We start from the raw sequence: 18,909 nt of genomic DNA, 5'->3' as shown, positions 1-18,909 counted from the left end.
CTTCCTTCCCCTATTAATTCCTCTCTCCATCCTTTCCTGTCATATTGGTTTGCCTATTACTCCATGCCCAATAAATTATCAGTAATGCTCCAGCATCAAATATTTATTATCCTAAGCATCATGTGACTAATGAGCGAGTTAACCTCCAATTTCTGTCCGTATAATTCACGCACATTGATTTTACATGAAAAGAACTCTTGACTTACATTGGGTGACCCTGATAAATTTTATCTCTTTAATGTTTCTTCTTTCTAAATAAACGTAAAATGTTTTCCTTTAGAAAGTTTCTCACCAGTAAAACCTGCGTTGCAACTTGGCAAAAGAACTCCTCCGCTATCCTGTTGAACTAATCAATAAAACTTAAAAAAAAAACCAAAAGCCCAACCTGCATAAAAATTCTCTGGTCCTCCAAGCACCAGTGGCTCAGCCAGTCTGACAGTGCTGTTACAAACACGACAGGTAACCAGAGTTGACAGCCGGTGTCAAAACCCGCAGCTGGAATTTAGCAGCTGGAAGAGGCACCGGTTTGGGGCTACTTTATTATTTGAGAGTAGCCCTGAGGAAAAGGACTTGGGAGTGCTGGTGGATGAGAAGCTCAACATGAGCCGGCAATGTGTGCTGGCAGCCCAGAAAGCCAACCGTATCCTGGGCTGCATCAAAAGAAGCGTGGCCAGCAGGTCAAGGGAGGTGATTCTGCCCCTCTGCTCTGCTCTCGTGAGACCCCACCTGGAATACTGCGTTCAGCTCTGGAGTCCCCAACACAAGGACATGGAGCTGCTGGAGTGAGTCCAGAGGAGGGCCACGACGATGATCCAAGGGCTGGAACACCTCTGCTATGAAGACAGGCTGAGAGAGTTGGGGCTGTTCAGCCTGGAGAAGAGAAGGCTCCGGGGTATTCTTATAGCAGCTTTCCAGTACTTAAAAGGGGCCTACAGGAAAGCTGGAGAGGGACTTTTTACAAGGGCATGTAGTGATAGGACAAGGGTCAATGGCTTTAAACTGAAAGAGGGGAGATTTAGATTAGATATAAGGAGGAAATTTTTCACTCAGAGGGTGGTGAGGCAGTGGAACAGGTTGCCCAGACAAGTTTTGGATGCCCCATCCCTGGAAGTGTTCAAGGCCAGGTTGGATGAGGCTTTGGGCAAGCTGGTGTAGTGGAGTGTTTCCCTGCCCATGGCAGGGGGGTTGGAACTAGATGATCTTTGAGGTCCCTTCCAACCCTAACCATTCCATGATTCTATGATTCTATGATTCTATGATTCTATTCCTGGTCTTCTCACCCTCCTTGCCCCACGGCACCATCTCAGGGCTGGTGACACAAGCAGCCAGGCTGGGCAGGGAGCACAGGAGCAACGCGGCCGCCTCAAGCCACGGGGACCCTGAGAAGCCCCCAGCAGTGTGTGCTGATGGGCCTTGCAGATACGTCAATGCTGCTGTCCCTGGCTTCACTTGGCCAGGGCAGAGGACTAACCAGGAAACCACACTTTGGATTTTGTGCCGGCTACCATGGGGCATCGCAGCGTCTCCCTAGGACACACACGAGGCTGGGAGCTTTAGACACTCAAAAACTTGCAGAACCCTTACAGAAGGCTCATAACAAGAGTCTGGAGGGTGTTTATTTAGAGCACAGAGGTGGAGCGTCAATCTTCTCCATCATGCATATGTGCTATGTACAGTAAAAGGTTGATGCAGAAGGATTTGGGGTGACAGGCTCCAAAGTGCAAACCAGAGACAGGCTGGAAAGTCGGCTTGTCCAGCAGCCAGGACCACAGCCAGGCCAGGGCTTCACCACAGCTCCTCAAAACCGAAGGAATAATTAACTTTGAAAAAGAAAAAAAAGTTATTTTGCCACAGGAAAAATATGTGGCTGGGCACAGACAGCTGGGTTGCTCCTTCCACGGGGAAAGAGAGACAGGAAGAAGGACTCCAAGAAAGCTAGAGAGGGACTTCTGACAAGGTCATGCAGTGATAGGACAAGGAGTGACGGCTTTAAACTGAAAGAGGGGAGATTTAGTTTAGATATAAGGAAGAAATTTTTTACTGAGTGTGGTGAGGCACTGGAACAGGTTGCCCAGAGAAGTTGTGGCTGCCCCATCCCTGGAAGTGTTCAAGGCCAGGTTGGATGAGGCTTTGAGAAACTTCATCTAGTGGAAGGTGTCCTTGCCCATAGCAGGGGGGTTGGAACTAGATGATCTTTGAGGTCCCTTCCAACCCAAACCATTTTATGATTCTATGAATGTCTGACTGGCACCGAGGCGGAGGCAGCAAGAGCTGGGCTCGCTGCTCCTCTGGCTTTGCAAGGGAGAAGGCTCCTGTGGGAAGGAGAATGAAAGCCATGAGTGGTACTGCTGGAGGCAGCGACACCTCTCCACCCCTCCCCTCCACCACCACGGCTGAGGCCAGGCTTCCCACAGCTCTGCTGCAGCCTGCACCACCTCTGCTGGAAACCACCACAAGTTTAAACTCCTGCCCTTCTCCCATCCACCTACCGACAGCACGTCAGACCCTGCCACAGCAATGTGAGCCGCTTCTCTCTGCGAAAATGCCTCCTCCCTGCCTGTGCTCCAAGGTCCCAGCCAAGAAAAAAGGGAGAGAACAAGTAACCCTGTACTGAGAGAGGCAGAGACCAGCCGCCCTTTGGAAACACGGATGGCTTAGGAAGGGCGTACCAGGGAGAGCAAGCGGAAACAGAAGGGGTTTGTTTAGGTTGCTCCCTTTAAAATATGTCCACTCCCCTCCGAGCCTGCATATTTTACGCTCTCGGCATACTTTCCTTGCTGACAACTCTGGAAGGCTCAGTGATTTTTTTTTTTTTCCCCTGAGTGAACTCACTCACCAAATGCATTTTTCAAGCTCCCACAACTTGAGGAATAGAAGTTGCAGCCTGGAAAAAAGCAAGGACCAAAAATATCAGATGCTAACGGTGATGCTGCAGAGCATGGGGGGGCTCGAACACACGGTGACTGAAATGGATAACTCATTTGCTTTATTCTTCAGTCATTAATTTTTATTCCTTTTCATGGTAAAATGATTAAAATATTTTGTTTTCTGTGTACAAAAAAAGGGTAAGGATCACGGCCATCCGGACATCAAATAGATGGTTTTAATCTACAGGATGCAGGAAAATAGCGGACAATTTATATCTACCCAGGTATTAATAAATATTTTACTTCAGATACCCAAATATCAGAATTCTAAATATCCAAGCATTAGAATCATCTGCCTTGTAGCAAGAAATCCTGTTACCAGGCAAAAGTCAAGAACAGAAGATAAAAAGAAATCAACTGTGCTTGAGGACGTCAGCACATGGATGAGCAACCCAAGTCCGCGAAACTTTGTAATATTTTCCCTGACGATAACAGCTTTGGATCAGACCTAGGAACAGTTATGTGCTATTCTAAACAAACAGCTTGGTATTTCTTCATGCCAAGTAACTCCTTTCGGTGCTTGGCAAAAGCTTGAGAACACTGTCCCTCCACCACCACACCCAGGTTATCACTATTCCCCCAAAACAGACGTTCTAACTCCATGATTTTTCACCAAAGAAACACCGGAGAATCCAGTCAGGGCAACCAGAGTGCCCAGCTCATCTCCACATTGCTGTTGGTGGGTCAAATCTCCTGGCACTCCTTCCACCAGGCAAGCACCTTGTGCAGACTGGAGTGGTGTTTTTTTTTTTTTAAATAATAAAAACAGTAAGAAGAATGGAATAGACTGGAATAGAACCTGGTCTAGTGGGAGGTGTCCCTGCCCATAGCAGAGGGGTTGGAACTAGATGGTCTTTAAGGTCCCTTCCAATCCAAACCACTCTATAATTCTATTATTATTTAAAACCAATAATAACAATAACAACAACACAACAATAATAATGAGGAGGATTCAAACTATTATTTTAAAAAAAACAATCTGGTGTTGCATGGGCTGCTTGCGTGGTGGAAGGAGCACCGAGAGATTTGACTCACCACGCATGAATATATTATAAGTATGTTAATTATCACGACAATTATTATACATAATAATCAATATATTCGTATTATATAAGAATAACTATACCAACTAACACAATATTGTTGGACATAATTGTTATATATTGCTATATTAGTATGCAATAATTAGAATAATAGTTATATTGATTAATATAGAAGTTTTTTAAAAAAAAATAGTTTCTATTATTAATTTAACTCCTTCAGATGAAGCAGCAGGCCTTAACTCCGATCTACACCCACAAACTGCCCGGGACTAACCCCCTTTTTCCTCCCTCCCTTCTGTCTCCCAACCCCTCTCCCATAGCTCTTTTCCTCCCATGCCCAGCTGTATTTCCCGGTATCTCCTGCCATCTACTGATGCTTGCGAGGAGGAAACTACGGTATTTTTCTAAGTGTGGGGCGAAAATACACCATTTGCTTTTAAAAAAAGGAGGGGAAGAAGGGATGGGGGGTGGGACCAGGGGCCCGGCCACCGTCCCGACCCGCCCCGGGCAGCCTGTGGCCGCCCGGGGCGGGTCGGGACCGGGGCCGGGCTGAGCCCGAAACCTCCCCGGGGTGGAGGAAGGCTCAGCTCTTAAAAGCAGAGCCGGGATCCGGCCTCCCATCCCGGTACAGCCATGGGGGAGGCAGCGGGAGGCAGCGCGGTACCTCCGTTACCGCCGTCGGAGGCGGTCGGGGGGCAAGTGAACGCCTTGACCGTCTTGGCTTTGTTGGAGAAACTGGTGTCGATGTTGGAAGCGGTGGAAGGGCAACAGAGGCAGATGGAACAGAGGCAACGGGGTTTGGAAGGGGCGGTGAAAGGTATTCAAGGGGACCTGGGCAAATTGTGTCGAAGTCACGGGGCGACGGGGGAAGCGGTGGAGAAGTTGTTGGAGAAGTCGCGGAAGGTGTGCGCCCATACCCGAGCTGTGCGGGAGCGGCTGGAGAGGCAGTGTGACCAGGTGCGACGGCTGGAGCAGCATCATGCTCAGCTCCTCCGGCGGGACCGCTTCAAGGTGCTCATCTTCCAGGTGAGAGGCCCCGCAACCACCCCTGCGTCCCCTCGCCCAGGCGCTTGGCCCCACCGAGCTTTACTCCCAAATTTGTGGAAAGAGCTCATTTCTGCTAACTCCTAGCAAACTCGAGCCGCTTTGTATTCTTTGCAAACTCAATGAAAGAGCTGTCATTTTGCTAACTTGGGAGAAAAACTGTCTTTCAATCCCAGCAAACTTGGGGAAAGAGCAGTCTTTTCTACTAACTCTTGGCAAACTTGGAGAAAGAGCCCTCCTTTATTCTTAGCAAATACAGGAGAAACGCCCACTTTAACTCTTAGTAAACTTGGGCGGAAAAGCCTGTTTTGATAACCCTTAGCAAACCTGGGGAGAGAGGCTCCTGGCCCCACTGAGCTTACTCACAAATTTGGGGAAAGAGCCTATTTCCACTAACTCCTAGCAAATTCGAGGGAAGAGCCACTTTTTATTCTTTGCAAACTCGGGGAAAGAGCTGTCTGGTAACTTGGGAGAAAAACCTTCTTTCAGTCTCAGCAAACTTGGGGAAAGAGCGGTCTTTGTTGCTAACTCTTGGCAAATGTGGAGAAAGAACCTTCGTTTATTATCAGCAAATACAGAAGAAACACCTACTTTTACTCTTCGTGAACTTGGGAGAGAGCCTGTTTTGTTAACCCTTAGCAAACCTGGGTGGGAAAGGAGCTGCATTTTTTTTGCTCTTAGCAAACCAGAGGAAAGAGACCTTGTTTTGCTAACTCTTACCAGACTTGGGGAAAGAGAAATCTTTTACTAACTCGCAGCATACGTGGGGAAAGAGTTGTTTTGTTGCGCTTTTTATGTAAGCAAACTTGAAGAAAGGGCCTTTTTTTTTTAAGCAAACTCTTAGGGAACTTGAGAAAAGAACCCATTTTGCTAACTTGGAGCTAAAAAACTGCCACAGCATCCGCCCTCAGAAGTGGGAGAGGGGCAGCTGCCCCTGCCCCACTCAGCCTCACCCTCCTCTTTGCTCCTCAGGCTGTTTTGGCCTGTTGAGGGATGAGCTAAAAATTCAGCTAAAAACTCCGCTTCCTGGGAGTGCATCCAGTGATAGCGGCACTTTGCATATTTTCCCCTTTTTAAGCAATGGTCTGGACAGAACGCAGCGTGAGCTTTAACTAAACACAGGACATGACTTTCACATCTTGGAAAAAAAAAAAACAACCCACCACACCCAGACCTCCACAACATGCTGGGGGGGAGGAAGGAGACGGAACACGGGGCTGGAGCAGCTTCAGCTCGGCCACATCACAGGCTCCTCGCACTGACCTCATCGGCTGCGTTACAGCTGTCAGTCGCTAACTCTCCTCCTTCCGTTGTTGGGTTTTTTTTTTCTATTTAAACAAACTCAAAACAACAGAGCAGAACTGGATGGAACAAGCTGGCAGGTCTGAGTAGTTCCCCCAGAAAGGAAGCCCCCACCTCCGTGCTTATTGTTCTCCCAAATTGCAGTCCAGGCTTGTCAAGCCAGAAGAGGAGGAGCTGTGGTGTGTACCGAGCGTGGCGGTTTCCACCCCAGAAGGAATGTGGAAATTATTCCGGGGACTGGGTAAATTACAAGACACATGTTCTCTGCACTTCCCCAAGTAATTTAAGATCCGTTACTGTAAGTGCAAACATTGCCATTTCCCAGGCCACGCTGGCTAATGACTGGCTCCCGCCTCCAGGTTCAGACCTGGACCTTGAACGCTTCCCAAGGGGAGGGTGCACCAGCATGGCCAGGGGCGGGGGGGGGGAAGAAATTGTATGGCATTTCTGCTGCCTGTAAGCATGAGAAGGCCTTGCTGTTGCAGCTACAGCGTCTTCCTCCAGAGAACCCAGATTTTAGCATTTTTACAATGACACAATGTGCAGAGGAAAGACAAACCCTCAGCTGTGAGTGTGCACCAGGCAGTTAATGTTCCCTTGGATCTGGATCCCTGTTAGTGCTGCCTAGTGGCAGTGATTTACAGGCACCAGGCAAAAGTAATGGCAAAACAACTCGCCAAGAAGGGTTTGAAGGACAAAGCAGCATCTCGGCAGGGGAGGGCTGGCTTTGCTTGTCTCCTGGCACTAAATAGCATTGCAAAGGTAAGGCCTATCTGAAGCCTTTCCTTAATACTGACTCCTAAAGTGCACAAACCCAAAGCAAACAACGTGGGCCCAGGTCCCAGATCAACAGCTAAAGAAAATCCACTGCTTCTCCACCACCCATCACCGGGGTGGTACCTTTGGACAGGAGGTCTGTTCTTCACTGCTTTTACAAGGATTTAGTTGACTGCCTTCCCGTCTCTCACTGGAAAATATGTTGGTGGGGCGGGTGGGGAGATGAATGTAACTGATCCCAAGCCGATGCAGATGAGGAACACAAGCCTTACAAAAGAAACACTGCAGTTAAACTCGGTAAAATAAAAAACATTCAGCTGTCAATTAGGAATTGCTTCTGGCAGTGGCCTGTTGCTAAAAGGCTGGCTGGAAAACCAGGGTGACAGGCAGAGTTTCCTGGGATGTGGGAGAGTGGCCACTGAAGGCAGTGCCCCAGGCTTTCTCTGGCAGAGCCTGGGAGGAGCTGGGATTTTCCACTGGGGAAGCCATCGCACCCGGAGGGATGGTGAGTGCTGGCCAAGCTGTGCCTGTATGCATGCTGCCAGCCTGGGCTGGCACCTTACCTGCGAGCCCACCTCCTCGAAAGTTCCTAGCGGGGTCTCCTGACAGGCTGGAGGTGGGACAACCTGGTAATCAGCAGGGCCACCCTCTTGCTAGGATAATTGTGAAGCGCAGAAGGTTGGCTGGGCTTCCGTCCTGCCCCAAGCAGGAATCCATGGAAAAACAATTGCAGGAAGGAGAAGTCACAGCAACGAAGCCATATTGACGTCAGATTTCTGTAAGAACAAAACGGGAAATCTGGATGTATGAGACTTTTTTTCAGTTGAGGAATCTTCTTTTCCACTGGAAAAAAAAAAATAATCCAGGCTTCACACAGCATGTTTCTCATTAAGACCCACTTTTCCAGTTTAGGAAGACAGCTCAGTAGGAAAATAAAAATACACATTTATGATTCAGTTCTTCATTCACTGTACTCCCTGGTACCTGGTGAGTGCACCAAGCATTTCCAACACATGGGACTGAGCTCCAGCTCTGCGCTTCATGAAACCGTGCTGCCATGCGCCAGCATCAGCTTTCCCTCGGCGTACACGCTGAGAGTGAACTGCGTTTAGGAAAGTTCAGCTATTTACATATTTTCCATTAAAATCGTCTTAGTTTTCTCTCCCTGGAGTGTCTGCATTGTTCCTAGTTTGCATATATTTCTTTAATTGGTGACATATTTTAATGGAGCTCCCTTCCAAGCATTTGAGGATGCAAGAGTTATTATAAATGCCACAAGTGACACAGCAATTTAGCAAAACACTGAAGTGACTGTTTTAAAAATCCTTGTTAAGCTTTGGCATTGTTCCCCTCTATTTTGTTCTCACCACATGACCAGCTTTTTGGTCCTGGTTTGGTGGGGGTTTTGTTGCTTTTTTAGCTGCAGAAGCAAAATGCAAGATAAAAGAAGGCCCGTGTTTAATTTTTCAGTTAAACGTCGTGTTCGCTAGCAAATAGGACAGATAAGTCAAAATTACGGCCTGGCGTCAAGCACACTGATATTCCAGCCCCTTTCTGATGCTGCTCTTGGTAAACGCTTCACCCTGGAAGGAAGCAAGAGGAGGGCATAGGAAATGAGCCATTTGGTTGTACCTTGTTGTTTGGGTCACCATAATAATCTTTTGAAAAAGCCACTTCCAACTCAAAAATGAACAAGTGAGGGAAGTGGGAGAATTACAAACCGATAATGTCATTAGCTAACTACTAAATTTCCCACTGGAGCCTTGCAGGGAGAATACTCTTATATTGATTACAGACAAAAACACCTCATGTGGCTCTTCGGGCCTGATCCAGCTGTGCCGTGGGAGGTCAGGGGAACAGTGCAGCCAAATCCCCAAGGCCCCAGCCTGCAGAGGACGTGCAAACAGGTGGCCGGCAACATCCTCCTCCTTGCCTGCGGTCCCAGCCTGCTCCCTCCCCGTGGTGACATCCAGGTCCAAAGAGCATGTATTTTTCCGAAGGGAAATAAGTGGAGCTCTAGTTGGTTTTAGAAGGATTTGTCATCTTTGGACCTATTTTGTGGGGCAAAACAAGTCTTAGACTAATAATCATTTAGGCATATAATAGCATCTATAAAGTAGAGTGGAGCCCGGACTGCTGTCAGCACGGAAAGGCCATGGCCCCTTACCACAAATCTAACAAAAACCCAGACCAAAGCACAGATTTCCCTTATGCAGCATCAAGAGATTCAGCACTCCTGAGTAAATTGACCGTCTGTTCGCTCCAGCCAGCCGGTTTCGCAGTATCCCGTTATGGATCTTATCTTCCCTTCTGGTTAAAGATAGGGTCGAGATTATGACCTATAGCAAGTTCTCGAGAACAGTGGACCAAAGCCACAGGGAAGGCACTGATTTTAACTTTGCAAGTATTACTAGTATTAGCAAGAGTCATTTTACACAGAGAATTTGCACAAGTGTATTCGGCTCTTACATGGAAAAATAAATTCAGAGGAGCTCGCTACCTACAGCAAGCTCACCTGAGAAAACACCAGTGCTGTTTTTGAACTCTGATGTGGAAAATAAAAAGATGCATTGCTTTCTGAGAATTTTAGATTAGATCAAGAAGAAAAGATCAAAGTTCTACTTTTTTTTGGCATGGAAAATAGTTACACAGTTTGTAACAGTTGGCATTTTTCAGTGTATTATTCTAGTCTTCCTAAATTAAATACTGGATTGCTTCAAAAATGCATCAAAACAAAACATAGGTGTCATATAAACTTGTTAGACCAAAAAGTTACCAATAGCCCACTTATAACATGTTATCAGTAACTGTTTTCGAAACAGAAAACGTCTATTCCACCACCAAGAATTCCTACTACACCACCTTTGTCTTTCCAAAGCATTCTCCTTAATTTATTTTCATTTGCATTTTAATAGTTCCTGTTATCCTAAGGTCTTTAGAAACTAAAAGTCTTGGAGATAGGAAAGCATGTCACTCCTATTTTACAAGCAGAGTAAGAGCTGCCCAAAGGCTGATGTTTTCCCTAGTCATGCAGGAAGCTTAGACAGAGAGGTGATTTCTTGACTGCCAGTACCATCTGACAGCCAAAGACTACCTAGGATCTGCTTTTAATTGAATCATTAGCTACTAATATGTAGTATATTTTGTTTGTCTTTTTTTTCTTCATAAATACAGATATTTTGATAGTCTTCCTTCTACTCAGTCACAAATTTGATAAAATGGAAATAAACTCCCTGTCCATATTCTTCTAGAGATGGCATGCAGTACTTCAGTTTATTGTGAATACTGTAGACACTGAGTTAAACTGACCTTGAGATGAGCCACACAGGCCCATCTCTGGCTCAGACCACACTGTGGTCAATCTCATATGACACCACTTTCCTCAATTAAACACTTTAAAAGTTACAACCCATCTTTACTCATTAAAATCAGAGTTTTCTATGCCATTCAGGCACTTACACCTGAACACTGAGATGCTTAAAACTGTATGTGATTACCTAGGTTTGGAAAGAATGCACAAGTCGCGTAAATTATGCCTTATACTGAGTTCTCATACTCTGGGGAATAATTTAACACTGCACCCACTCACGTAATCCACATTTCATTAACTGCAGTGGCAAGAAAAATATAAATATTTGTACTGCAGTTACAGCTGTTTTCACTTAAAGCTGGTGCAGGTTTTCTTTGTTTTGTTATCTTGGTCACCATTGCCGATAGTTGCAATAACATTTACAGGTGTCGGGAAAAGAACACTGGCTTTATTAGATGTTCCACTGCAGGCAAAGGGCTTGGAAAGCCTTGTCCGTGCTGAGGTATCCAACTGAGGCCAGGAAGGTGTGCGGAAACCGTAGAAGCAAAGCACATACAAACTGTCAAACAGCCATTAATCTCTCGATACTTTTCATTTTTATATCCCGAAGGATATTCATCAACACACTCGAATCACAGAATATATGATTATATATTGTGTATATATGGGATAAAATCATTCTGCTTGTCCACGTGCATATTCTGGAGTTCCAGAAGCACTACAAGGTAGTCAGGAGTACTTTGTTTTTAATGACAATCGTGTGCAAAGTACTGTGGTATTTTGTAAAGGCATCCTTATACAGTCTTGACTGACAGCAAGTTTAACTGGGGCTGCTGTTCTCTCCAGTGATCACAAACTGTATGCTCAGTTCTGAACTTTGAAGTAGATGTGGCCTTTTTTCCCCTTAACCATACACGCGGGCCCGCTGGGGACAGATCTGACGCTATTACAACCATTTCACTCAGCACGTACTGCTTTTCATATCTAAAGATAAATACGGGGCGGGGGGAATCAAAAAAATCCTTCCGATCCATAAGACTCGGTGATATTGCATGTGCTCTGTCTGAAGGTGATAAAAAAGGTAATAAGCAGGGAATACGCAGATCTAAGGCAGAATGCTTCTGAAAAGCAAAGGGAACGTGCGAGGAGCCTCGTTTTCTTCGCATGGGCAGACGCCTGCAAAACCTACCGCAGAACAGAGCGTTCTTTGTGCTGCCTCCAAATGGCACGGGGTTGCCGAGCTGCGGCCCGCGGTAGTCACAGACGTCCTTCGTCACCAGTTGCAGCTTCTGCCCTTGTTCAGCCTGTTTTGTTTTCCTTCCGTGCCCTTTCATGCATTTGTTTCCAAAAAGCAGTCGTTTTACTCTTAGCCAGACGTGACCACTAGTGTTTTCTAGGTGGTATCATGTCTGGTTGCTTTTGTATGCCAGAAATTTTTTTATTATTATTTTTCAAGGAGTTGTCCCGTCCATATTTTTTTAAATTTACAAATTTACCAACCAAATTTACCTTTTTTGGTTTTTTGCACATACTTTAAACATCTTGGACTGCACAGCTTCTCAGTACCAACAATCCAGTTTTAACAGCAGCACACGTTTTTCTGAAATTCAGTGCAGTGCTAACTGCATTTGCCATCTAAGATACCTCCCGGACACACCCAGTATCTCTGCAGAGATATTGCCAATCTTTAGTTAGAGAAACCAAAAGCTCTGGGGGTTACATGACTTCCATAGGTCTTCGCAGGAGTCTAGCACAACCTTCTCAGCCACCACACCATCCCTTCTCCCCAAGGATAGGTGTACAACTTGACTTTACATCTAAACTCTTTAATGAGTCTATCTAATTCAAATGACAAAAGAATGGGATTTCCATTCTGTATACGTTCCAAGTCACTCTGAAAGAGAAATCTTACAGCTCACAGCTCATTAGTCTTCAGCTGTACCAGATAATGGTTCAGTGGGCTTTGAGTGGCTTGTTACTGGTTAAATATACTGAAAAAATAAGAAACGTTCAGCATCCTTCATCTCATCGTGGGGGGAGAAAAAAAAAGTAACTGTTCAGGATTGTGCTATGTTTATTAAATTTGTGTCCTGTGAACTATGAAACTCAAATATTGTCAATTCTTTCAGGAGGAAAATGAGATTCCTGCCAGTGTTTTTGCAAAAGAGCCTGTTCCCAGCATTACGGAAGGAAAAGAGGAGCCTGTGGATGAGAACAAAACACTGGAAGAAACCTTGCACACGGTGGAGTTGGGTTCAGATGATGAAATGTTTCACGAGGAAGATGACATGGATGACAGTGCAGAGGAGAAAACAGAAGAATCAAGAGCTGAGAAAATTAAAAGATCCAGCCTCAAGAAGGTAGACAGCCTCAAGAAAGCATTTTCCCGCCAAAACATCGAGAAGAAGATGAACAAGATCAGCACAAAGATTGTCTCACCTGAACGGAGAGAAAAGATCAAGAAATCCCTTACTGTACATCATCAGAAATCCTCCTCTTCCAAGAGTTCGGCTTTCAAAGTATCTCCCCTCACGTTCAATGTGAAGAAAGCCCGTGAAGGAGAAAGCCCTGCTGAAGCTGAAGACAGACCAACAGAAACTACAAGCAACGACCAAGCTGAGAATGAGGATGACGTGTCGTTCGCTGACATGCACTCGGATATGACGCCTACCACCTCGCTGACCGAGGAGGGCAAAGCAGTAGCTGATTCTCTAGAGAAGGAAGCCAGAATGGAAGGGAACCCCATGATGAACAACAACATCGAGCTGTCCATCGTTGAAGATGATGAAGAGTACAGGATGGCTCTAGAAGCTTCTAGCCAGAAACTGTACGATGAAAGAAACAACCCAGTCGGTGGGGAAATGGAGCAATCTGACGAAGAAACAACCCAAGCAGCTGTCTTGCAGATAGACCAAACAGCGTAATCAACCCGAGCCATCCTTCACCTTCCAGATACGCACGCTTTTCCTTAGCGAGTAACTGGTTTCTGCCACACAGGCAGCAGTAGCGATTCAGTTTCCTCCATCCTTTTCTCTGCAGTGGTAATTTGTAGCACCGTGCTGGATCGCAGAGCGAGCAAGGTCAATGACACAGGCCGCAACATACTCCGTTTTAGGCCGAGTCACCAGTGTTTACTAATTTAGAGATGCTGTCAGCTGGCGTAAGAGACTAGCGGAAAATAGTACGTTTAGTAGAAGCAAGCTGGTCAGCTGGCTTTCTTATAGTTAGGTCAGAGGAATGCGTGGAGAGTAGTCAAAACTCAAACATTTCTGTTCTATTTTCTTCTCTCCCAGTCTTTCACAGCACTGTGAGTAGTTTTGTATGTAAATGTAGAAATACCAATGAGAACATTTGATTTCGGTTTCCGTGTGATGCCCTGTGAATACTAACAGCCTCAGTAACTGTGCGCACACGTATAGTGTGTTTGGGGCTTTGCTCCACGATGCCGTAAGACTAAAAGAGCAGAGTACTTACAGGGTGAAGCTGAAAAGTTGGTGTCATCCTTTTCAGCGGGGGAAAAGATTTTTGCCAGTTGTCTCTCGCTATTCACTTAGAAAAAATGACTGCATTCAGGCGGAAACGAAAAGACGTTTTTCAGTCTACCAGAGTTACGGAAGTACATTAGTGACAAGCATGAATGTGTGATCAGTTACTGTACCTTTAAGGAATCAGAAATTGAAAAGAAAAAAAAATAGAAGGAATTTGATAGAAACATGGAGATAGTCTGGAGAAAGTATGACATGCTATGAAACATTAAAAAAAGGCAAAAATAAAACCCCGCAATATTAAATCTATACTCCCAGCTTAAGGAATATATGCTCAGATAACACTAATTCATTCATTCTTAGTCTTCATAGCAATATACTATCAAACTTGCACCTGCACAACTTTGTATCTCAGAGTATTTTGAAAATAGCATAATTTATCTTTTTACAAATTATTCCATATATAGAGCTATATCTACACAGAAGAGTTAGATAATTACAGGGATGTAAGGGCAATTTTTTTCAAAAAGGTGAAACACTCTTTTAGGCATGTCTAAAGGGAACAATGTGTTAGGGATTGAACTTCATGGCAGGGATTAGTTTACATGAGGATGCAGGATTTACGTGAAGCCACAGGATTTGATTCTCTGCTAATAACTTTCATCGAAGTCACCTACCTGCTCTCAAAGTTACAAGGCTGTAATTTTTCAAATTTCATTGAAAATGAGAGATTACAGGGTAGTTTGTTCACAATGAATGTTCATTCCTGTCACTTAACAAAGGTAACGTGGTGGGGAGGAAAGGGAAGACCAATACCCACAACAGTGACCTTACATCCTTGTTTGTTTATGCAGTGGGTTATTTTTTTTTTTGTATATACATATATCTAAAAATAATTCTACTGATACTTAACATTGCACTAAAAGGTTGCTTCCTTCAACTTGTATTTAGAATCACAAATTACAGGGGAAATTGAAAAACTACAGCAAAAATACCATTATGAAACAATTAACAGATATTAGTCCACAGGGGTAGTATCTGTAACCAGTAAATCACACTGGAAGTTAGGCAATAAGAGCTTAGTGTAGGTGACTACTATTAAGAGTAAAGTTCTTAAGTGTATGGTATCATATAGGAGATACTGTTTCTAAGAAAAACCATGGCATAACCCGTATCGCTATATTTTTATTTTGTATTAACTACAATGGATTTCAATCATTTTTATTTGTAACTAACTACAAATACAGCAAATAAAAGCATAACATAAAACACAGTCACGTCAGTCTTTGGGAGAAGCAGTCTGGGAAGCTGGCAAAGATGAAATTTAAAGGTCAAGCGCTTATTACTTCAGTTCATCTCCCCGCTCTACCTGTACCATTTTCCTCCTCATCCTCTGCTGTTATTTAGCAACAAAAACACCGGTGCTCAGACTTCGCTTTCCAGCCACTCATCAGCTCTCTAGCACGTCTGAATGGAGTCGGGCACTTCCCAAAATCCCCTAGCTCCATCTGCATTTTTTTATTGGGCTGCAGCACGCTTCTAATACTTTAAACAGCCTTGAAAGCATCTTTATATCCAAGTGTACATTCTGTTTATGCACGCAGATAAATTCACGTCGCCTAGAGTGCCACATAGACTTTAGGAGGCTTAATTTTACTGACAGACCAAAGAACGCACGTTTAACCTTTATGTAACAGCTGTCAACTTCCCGCAGCCACCAAGCGCTACCCGGGAACCCCGGCATCGTGTTTGCATTTCGCTTTCAGATACGCCCGGTTTGTTTGTCCTGCTAAGCTTTAATTCAAACAATACCCCTGGCCACGCTTTATCCAGTTTTAGACATGCTGAAACGAATCCCTCGCGCAGTGTTTTCAGAGCATTACAAGGCTATCCAGTCAAATCCTTGGAAATGCAGATCCTGAGCATCTGTGAGAATTAATTTGAATACCCACTTCAGGATACACCGCGCTACACACACAGCCGTCAGTTGCAGGACTAGAATTAAACGTTTTCTCCGCCACAATCACACATTTACAAGGACGAGCGGGCTTGCAATCCTAACAAACGTAAGAAAACGTGCTTTGCACGAGAGAAAAACATTTACACAACTGGCAAATGCCTGCTTTCATGCTATCTTTTAAACCAGGGGATGAAGCAAGCTCAGGATCCTGAGAGATGTCCCCCGAGCTGTTTCTTCCCCTCTTTCCATTCTCGGGTCCTGACTGAAAATATTAGTCTGCAAAACTCCGTGTTTCAGGGAGGAGCCAGACCGCAGCGCCAGCAGCACTGTATTCTTTCAAGTATCTGAAGTATGTGCCTGCATCTTGTCAGGCTGGCAGATGTCTAGCATACGCACGGGTATTCCACGCTCGTGCTGACAGGTTTGTCTACATAATTACTTTTTTTAAAAAAAAACCTGCTTGTTTACCCTTCTTGACACGATAACGTGGGTACAGCACCTGCTGTGAGCTCCACTCGTACCATTATTCCTTGGAAGACCTGATCCGAGCTGCTGCATGGATTCAGAGTTTGACCTCCACTGAAACTGGTGGGAGCTCTGTACAAAGAAAAAGGGTGCGATAAAGTCCTTATGGCATAAATATTTAAACTAGCAGCACTCAGCGGCTGCTGACACTTCCATTTTCAATGCCAGAAAACCAGCTGACATCTCTGTCCCCTTTCAGGGGAGAGGGCAAAGAGCATCCTGCTGACCCCCACGTGCTAAGCCATGAGCCGGCTCCTCTGTGCAAAGGCACAGACACGGGCTTTCCGACTGTTTCGCTGTCAAATAAGAGTGCAGTGAAAGGCCTCACACCTCATACGGGCCTGACTGAAGCACGTCTGATGATTATGGAGACAGAAGAAAGGGAAGAAGAAGAAAAGGATCAAAGGTAAAATATATCTGTATGCCCTTGACGATGATGGACAGTGAAAACCAATGGTTGTTATAGGCTGTAATGCCAAACAGTTACATGACTGATAGTCACACACTTTAAAAAAAGGTAAACTCAGAAGAATTAGTGAAGTAATGGCAATCTGTTAGAGAGCAAACTGTTTGCCAAGGGACCACTCCAACCCTGGAAGTCAGTGAAAAGCCTTCAGCTGGCTCAGAGGACTCTGAGCCGTACAGTGTTTTTGGGCCACACGTACCACTCCTGTGACCATCAGTAAGAGCTGCATGCATAGATGCAGGACGTGAGATCTGTCTATCTCCACGATTCAATCTGCTCAGCTCATCAACAGAACAAAAAGTTTTATTGCCATCAGCACGGCAGATGCACCAGCGTGGCAGACAGGAAGGCTATAGCCTGCTTTGCAGGGTACACGGCGAGCAAGATTTCAAGCTAAGTTCTAGCTGCGAGGTCCCTGCTGTTGGTAACTGCGTACAACAGAGCGAGCGTAGCTCCAACTCCAGAAAACAAAGTTGAGGGTGTAGGTAGAAAAGTTTGACTGTGACCCCGTAAGACACGCACACTCACACTGAGCGTCAAGAGGAAGGTGTCAGGTAGTCCTCCTGCACACAAAGAGAAAGGTTCATCACCGGAGCAAAGCAAGCACACAGCTGTTGGGCCCCAGTCCCGGTCCGAGTTTTGCCTAGGCAACTAAACAACTGGCAGGAAACAACTGCCAGAGCAGCCCGGAGGGTGCTGACTCAGCACGTAGGTATCCGCACTCCCTGGCTCACGGCCCTCGCTTTCCCAAATAAACGGAAAAAGGCTGATAGCTACTTTCCACCACTTTCAACTGCCCGTTGCCAGGGTTTTGTTTCAGGATCTGCATTTGAACCCGCGTCAACCCCAGGCTGACTCTAACTGCATGCATAAAGAAATTTTAATCAGCGTACTTGCAGCTGTCGGTGGTGGCTGATCTTTCTTGCCCTCCTTTTGATCAAAATGCCTTTTTTCCCCTTCCTCTCACTCTGCCGAGTCATATGCGGAACTCTGAAGTTCACGGCAATTCAAATAAAGAACTCTTTCTAACTGCACGTTGAGAACTGATAATCAATGTCATCTTTAATTTTTCTTACATGGTTATCCCCTTTAATGGAGTGTGTGGCAGTAACTGAGAATAAACCTGCTTTGGGTTAAGCTAGAGATTGTTATTTATTTTTCTTTCAGATCAGAGATTAATATTGCTGTATGACCATTGGCACTAACCTCTTTTTCCATAGCAACACTAAAGAGAACATAAACTATGAGTCATAATTTCTCTCTGGAGGACTTTTTTGTAATTATGATCATTCCACAGTTCCTAAAATATATTAGCTGATATATAGCTCTGGTATAACAGCTTTGATTTTCCTTCGTTTGAACACACAGGCGGAAAGAAGAGACTTCCATTATTTTCTCTTTCTCAGGCCTAAACACTACAGAGCTGAACACCACACAAAGTACCATACGTTCGTTATTCATTATAACTGTGTGCTCCTAAAAACTCCCCAGCAATGTTTTCCTTATAAAGGTGGAATAGGTTTCCTTGCTTGCAATAACCTTAAATGATACTGACCTTCTAAAAGAAAACGTGTCCTTCCCAACATGGTTAGTAAATTGGGGTCTGACAGCTGGAACTGATCCAAACTAGAAACCGTATTATACCGGGTGGTGGCAAAACTGCAAACAAGCATTGCTCCTCAGCCAGTCAATAGTTTTAAACTCTCCAACATTTCCTTTCCCACAGAGTACAGCTACAATACACAGCCCAAATCCAGTGATAATTATGCTCCTCTTTACTCCCTTCAGTGAAAACCTGGCCTTGGAACAACATACCCATACAGCTCCTTGGAATATCTCAACAGATGATCACACCAGATCATCACAAGAGATTATAAGACTTTTTGTGTGTGTGTGTGGCCGTCTCCTACGTTTCCCTTACAACACAGTCTGCTCCGTGCTGGTGCAAAGCGCTCAGAAAACCTATAGAGTCTGTTGCAGGACAGGAATTAGGAAAGAAGATTAGCAAGCCCAAGGACACACACATTCACTCAACAGTCATAATCCAAAATGGAGAGACAGAATGAGCTC

The 18,909-nt window shown here is 45.0% G+C and overlaps 1 protein-coding gene across 1 annotated transcript; it reads left to right on the top strand.

Moving 5' to 3' along the window:
- The first annotated feature begins 4,603 nt into the window (after positions 1 to 4,603).
- On the top strand, positions 4,604 to 13,660 carry CAVIN2 (caveolae associated protein 2). Its single transcript, XM_009984814.2, has 2 exons — positions 4,604 to 4,996; positions 12,533 to 13,660. Exons 1-2 carry the CDS (start codon positions 4,604 to 4,606, stop codon positions 13,325 to 13,327), a joined length of 1,188 nt encoding a protein of 395 aa, XP_009983116.2. The 3' UTR covers positions 13,328 to 13,660.
- Positions 13,661 to 18,909: the final 5,249 nt, after the last annotated feature.

The sequence above is a fragment of the Tauraco erythrolophus genome, chromosome 8 (genome assembly GCF_009769465.1).
Source record: "Tauraco erythrolophus isolate bTauEry1 chromosome 8, bTauEry1.pri, whole genome shotgun sequence".
Classification (NCBI taxonomy): Eukaryota; Metazoa; Chordata; class Aves; order Musophagiformes; family Musophagidae; genus Tauraco; species Tauraco erythrolophus.
Note: the sequence above shows the minus strand (reverse complement) of the source record. Positions and strands in the feature narration are given on the sequence as shown.

What these genes read in the sequence shown, in the direction of transcription:
- CAVIN2 (XM_009984814.2), top strand. Translation starts at nt 4,604, where the DNA reads ATGGGGGAGGCAGCGGGAGGCAGCGCGGTACCTCCGTTACCGCCGTCG. An exon ending in TCAAGGTGCTCATCTTCCAG is followed by an intron (nt 4,997 to 12,532) that starts GTGAGAGGCCCC and finishes CAATTCTTTCAG; the next exon opens with GAGGAAAATGAGATTCCTGC.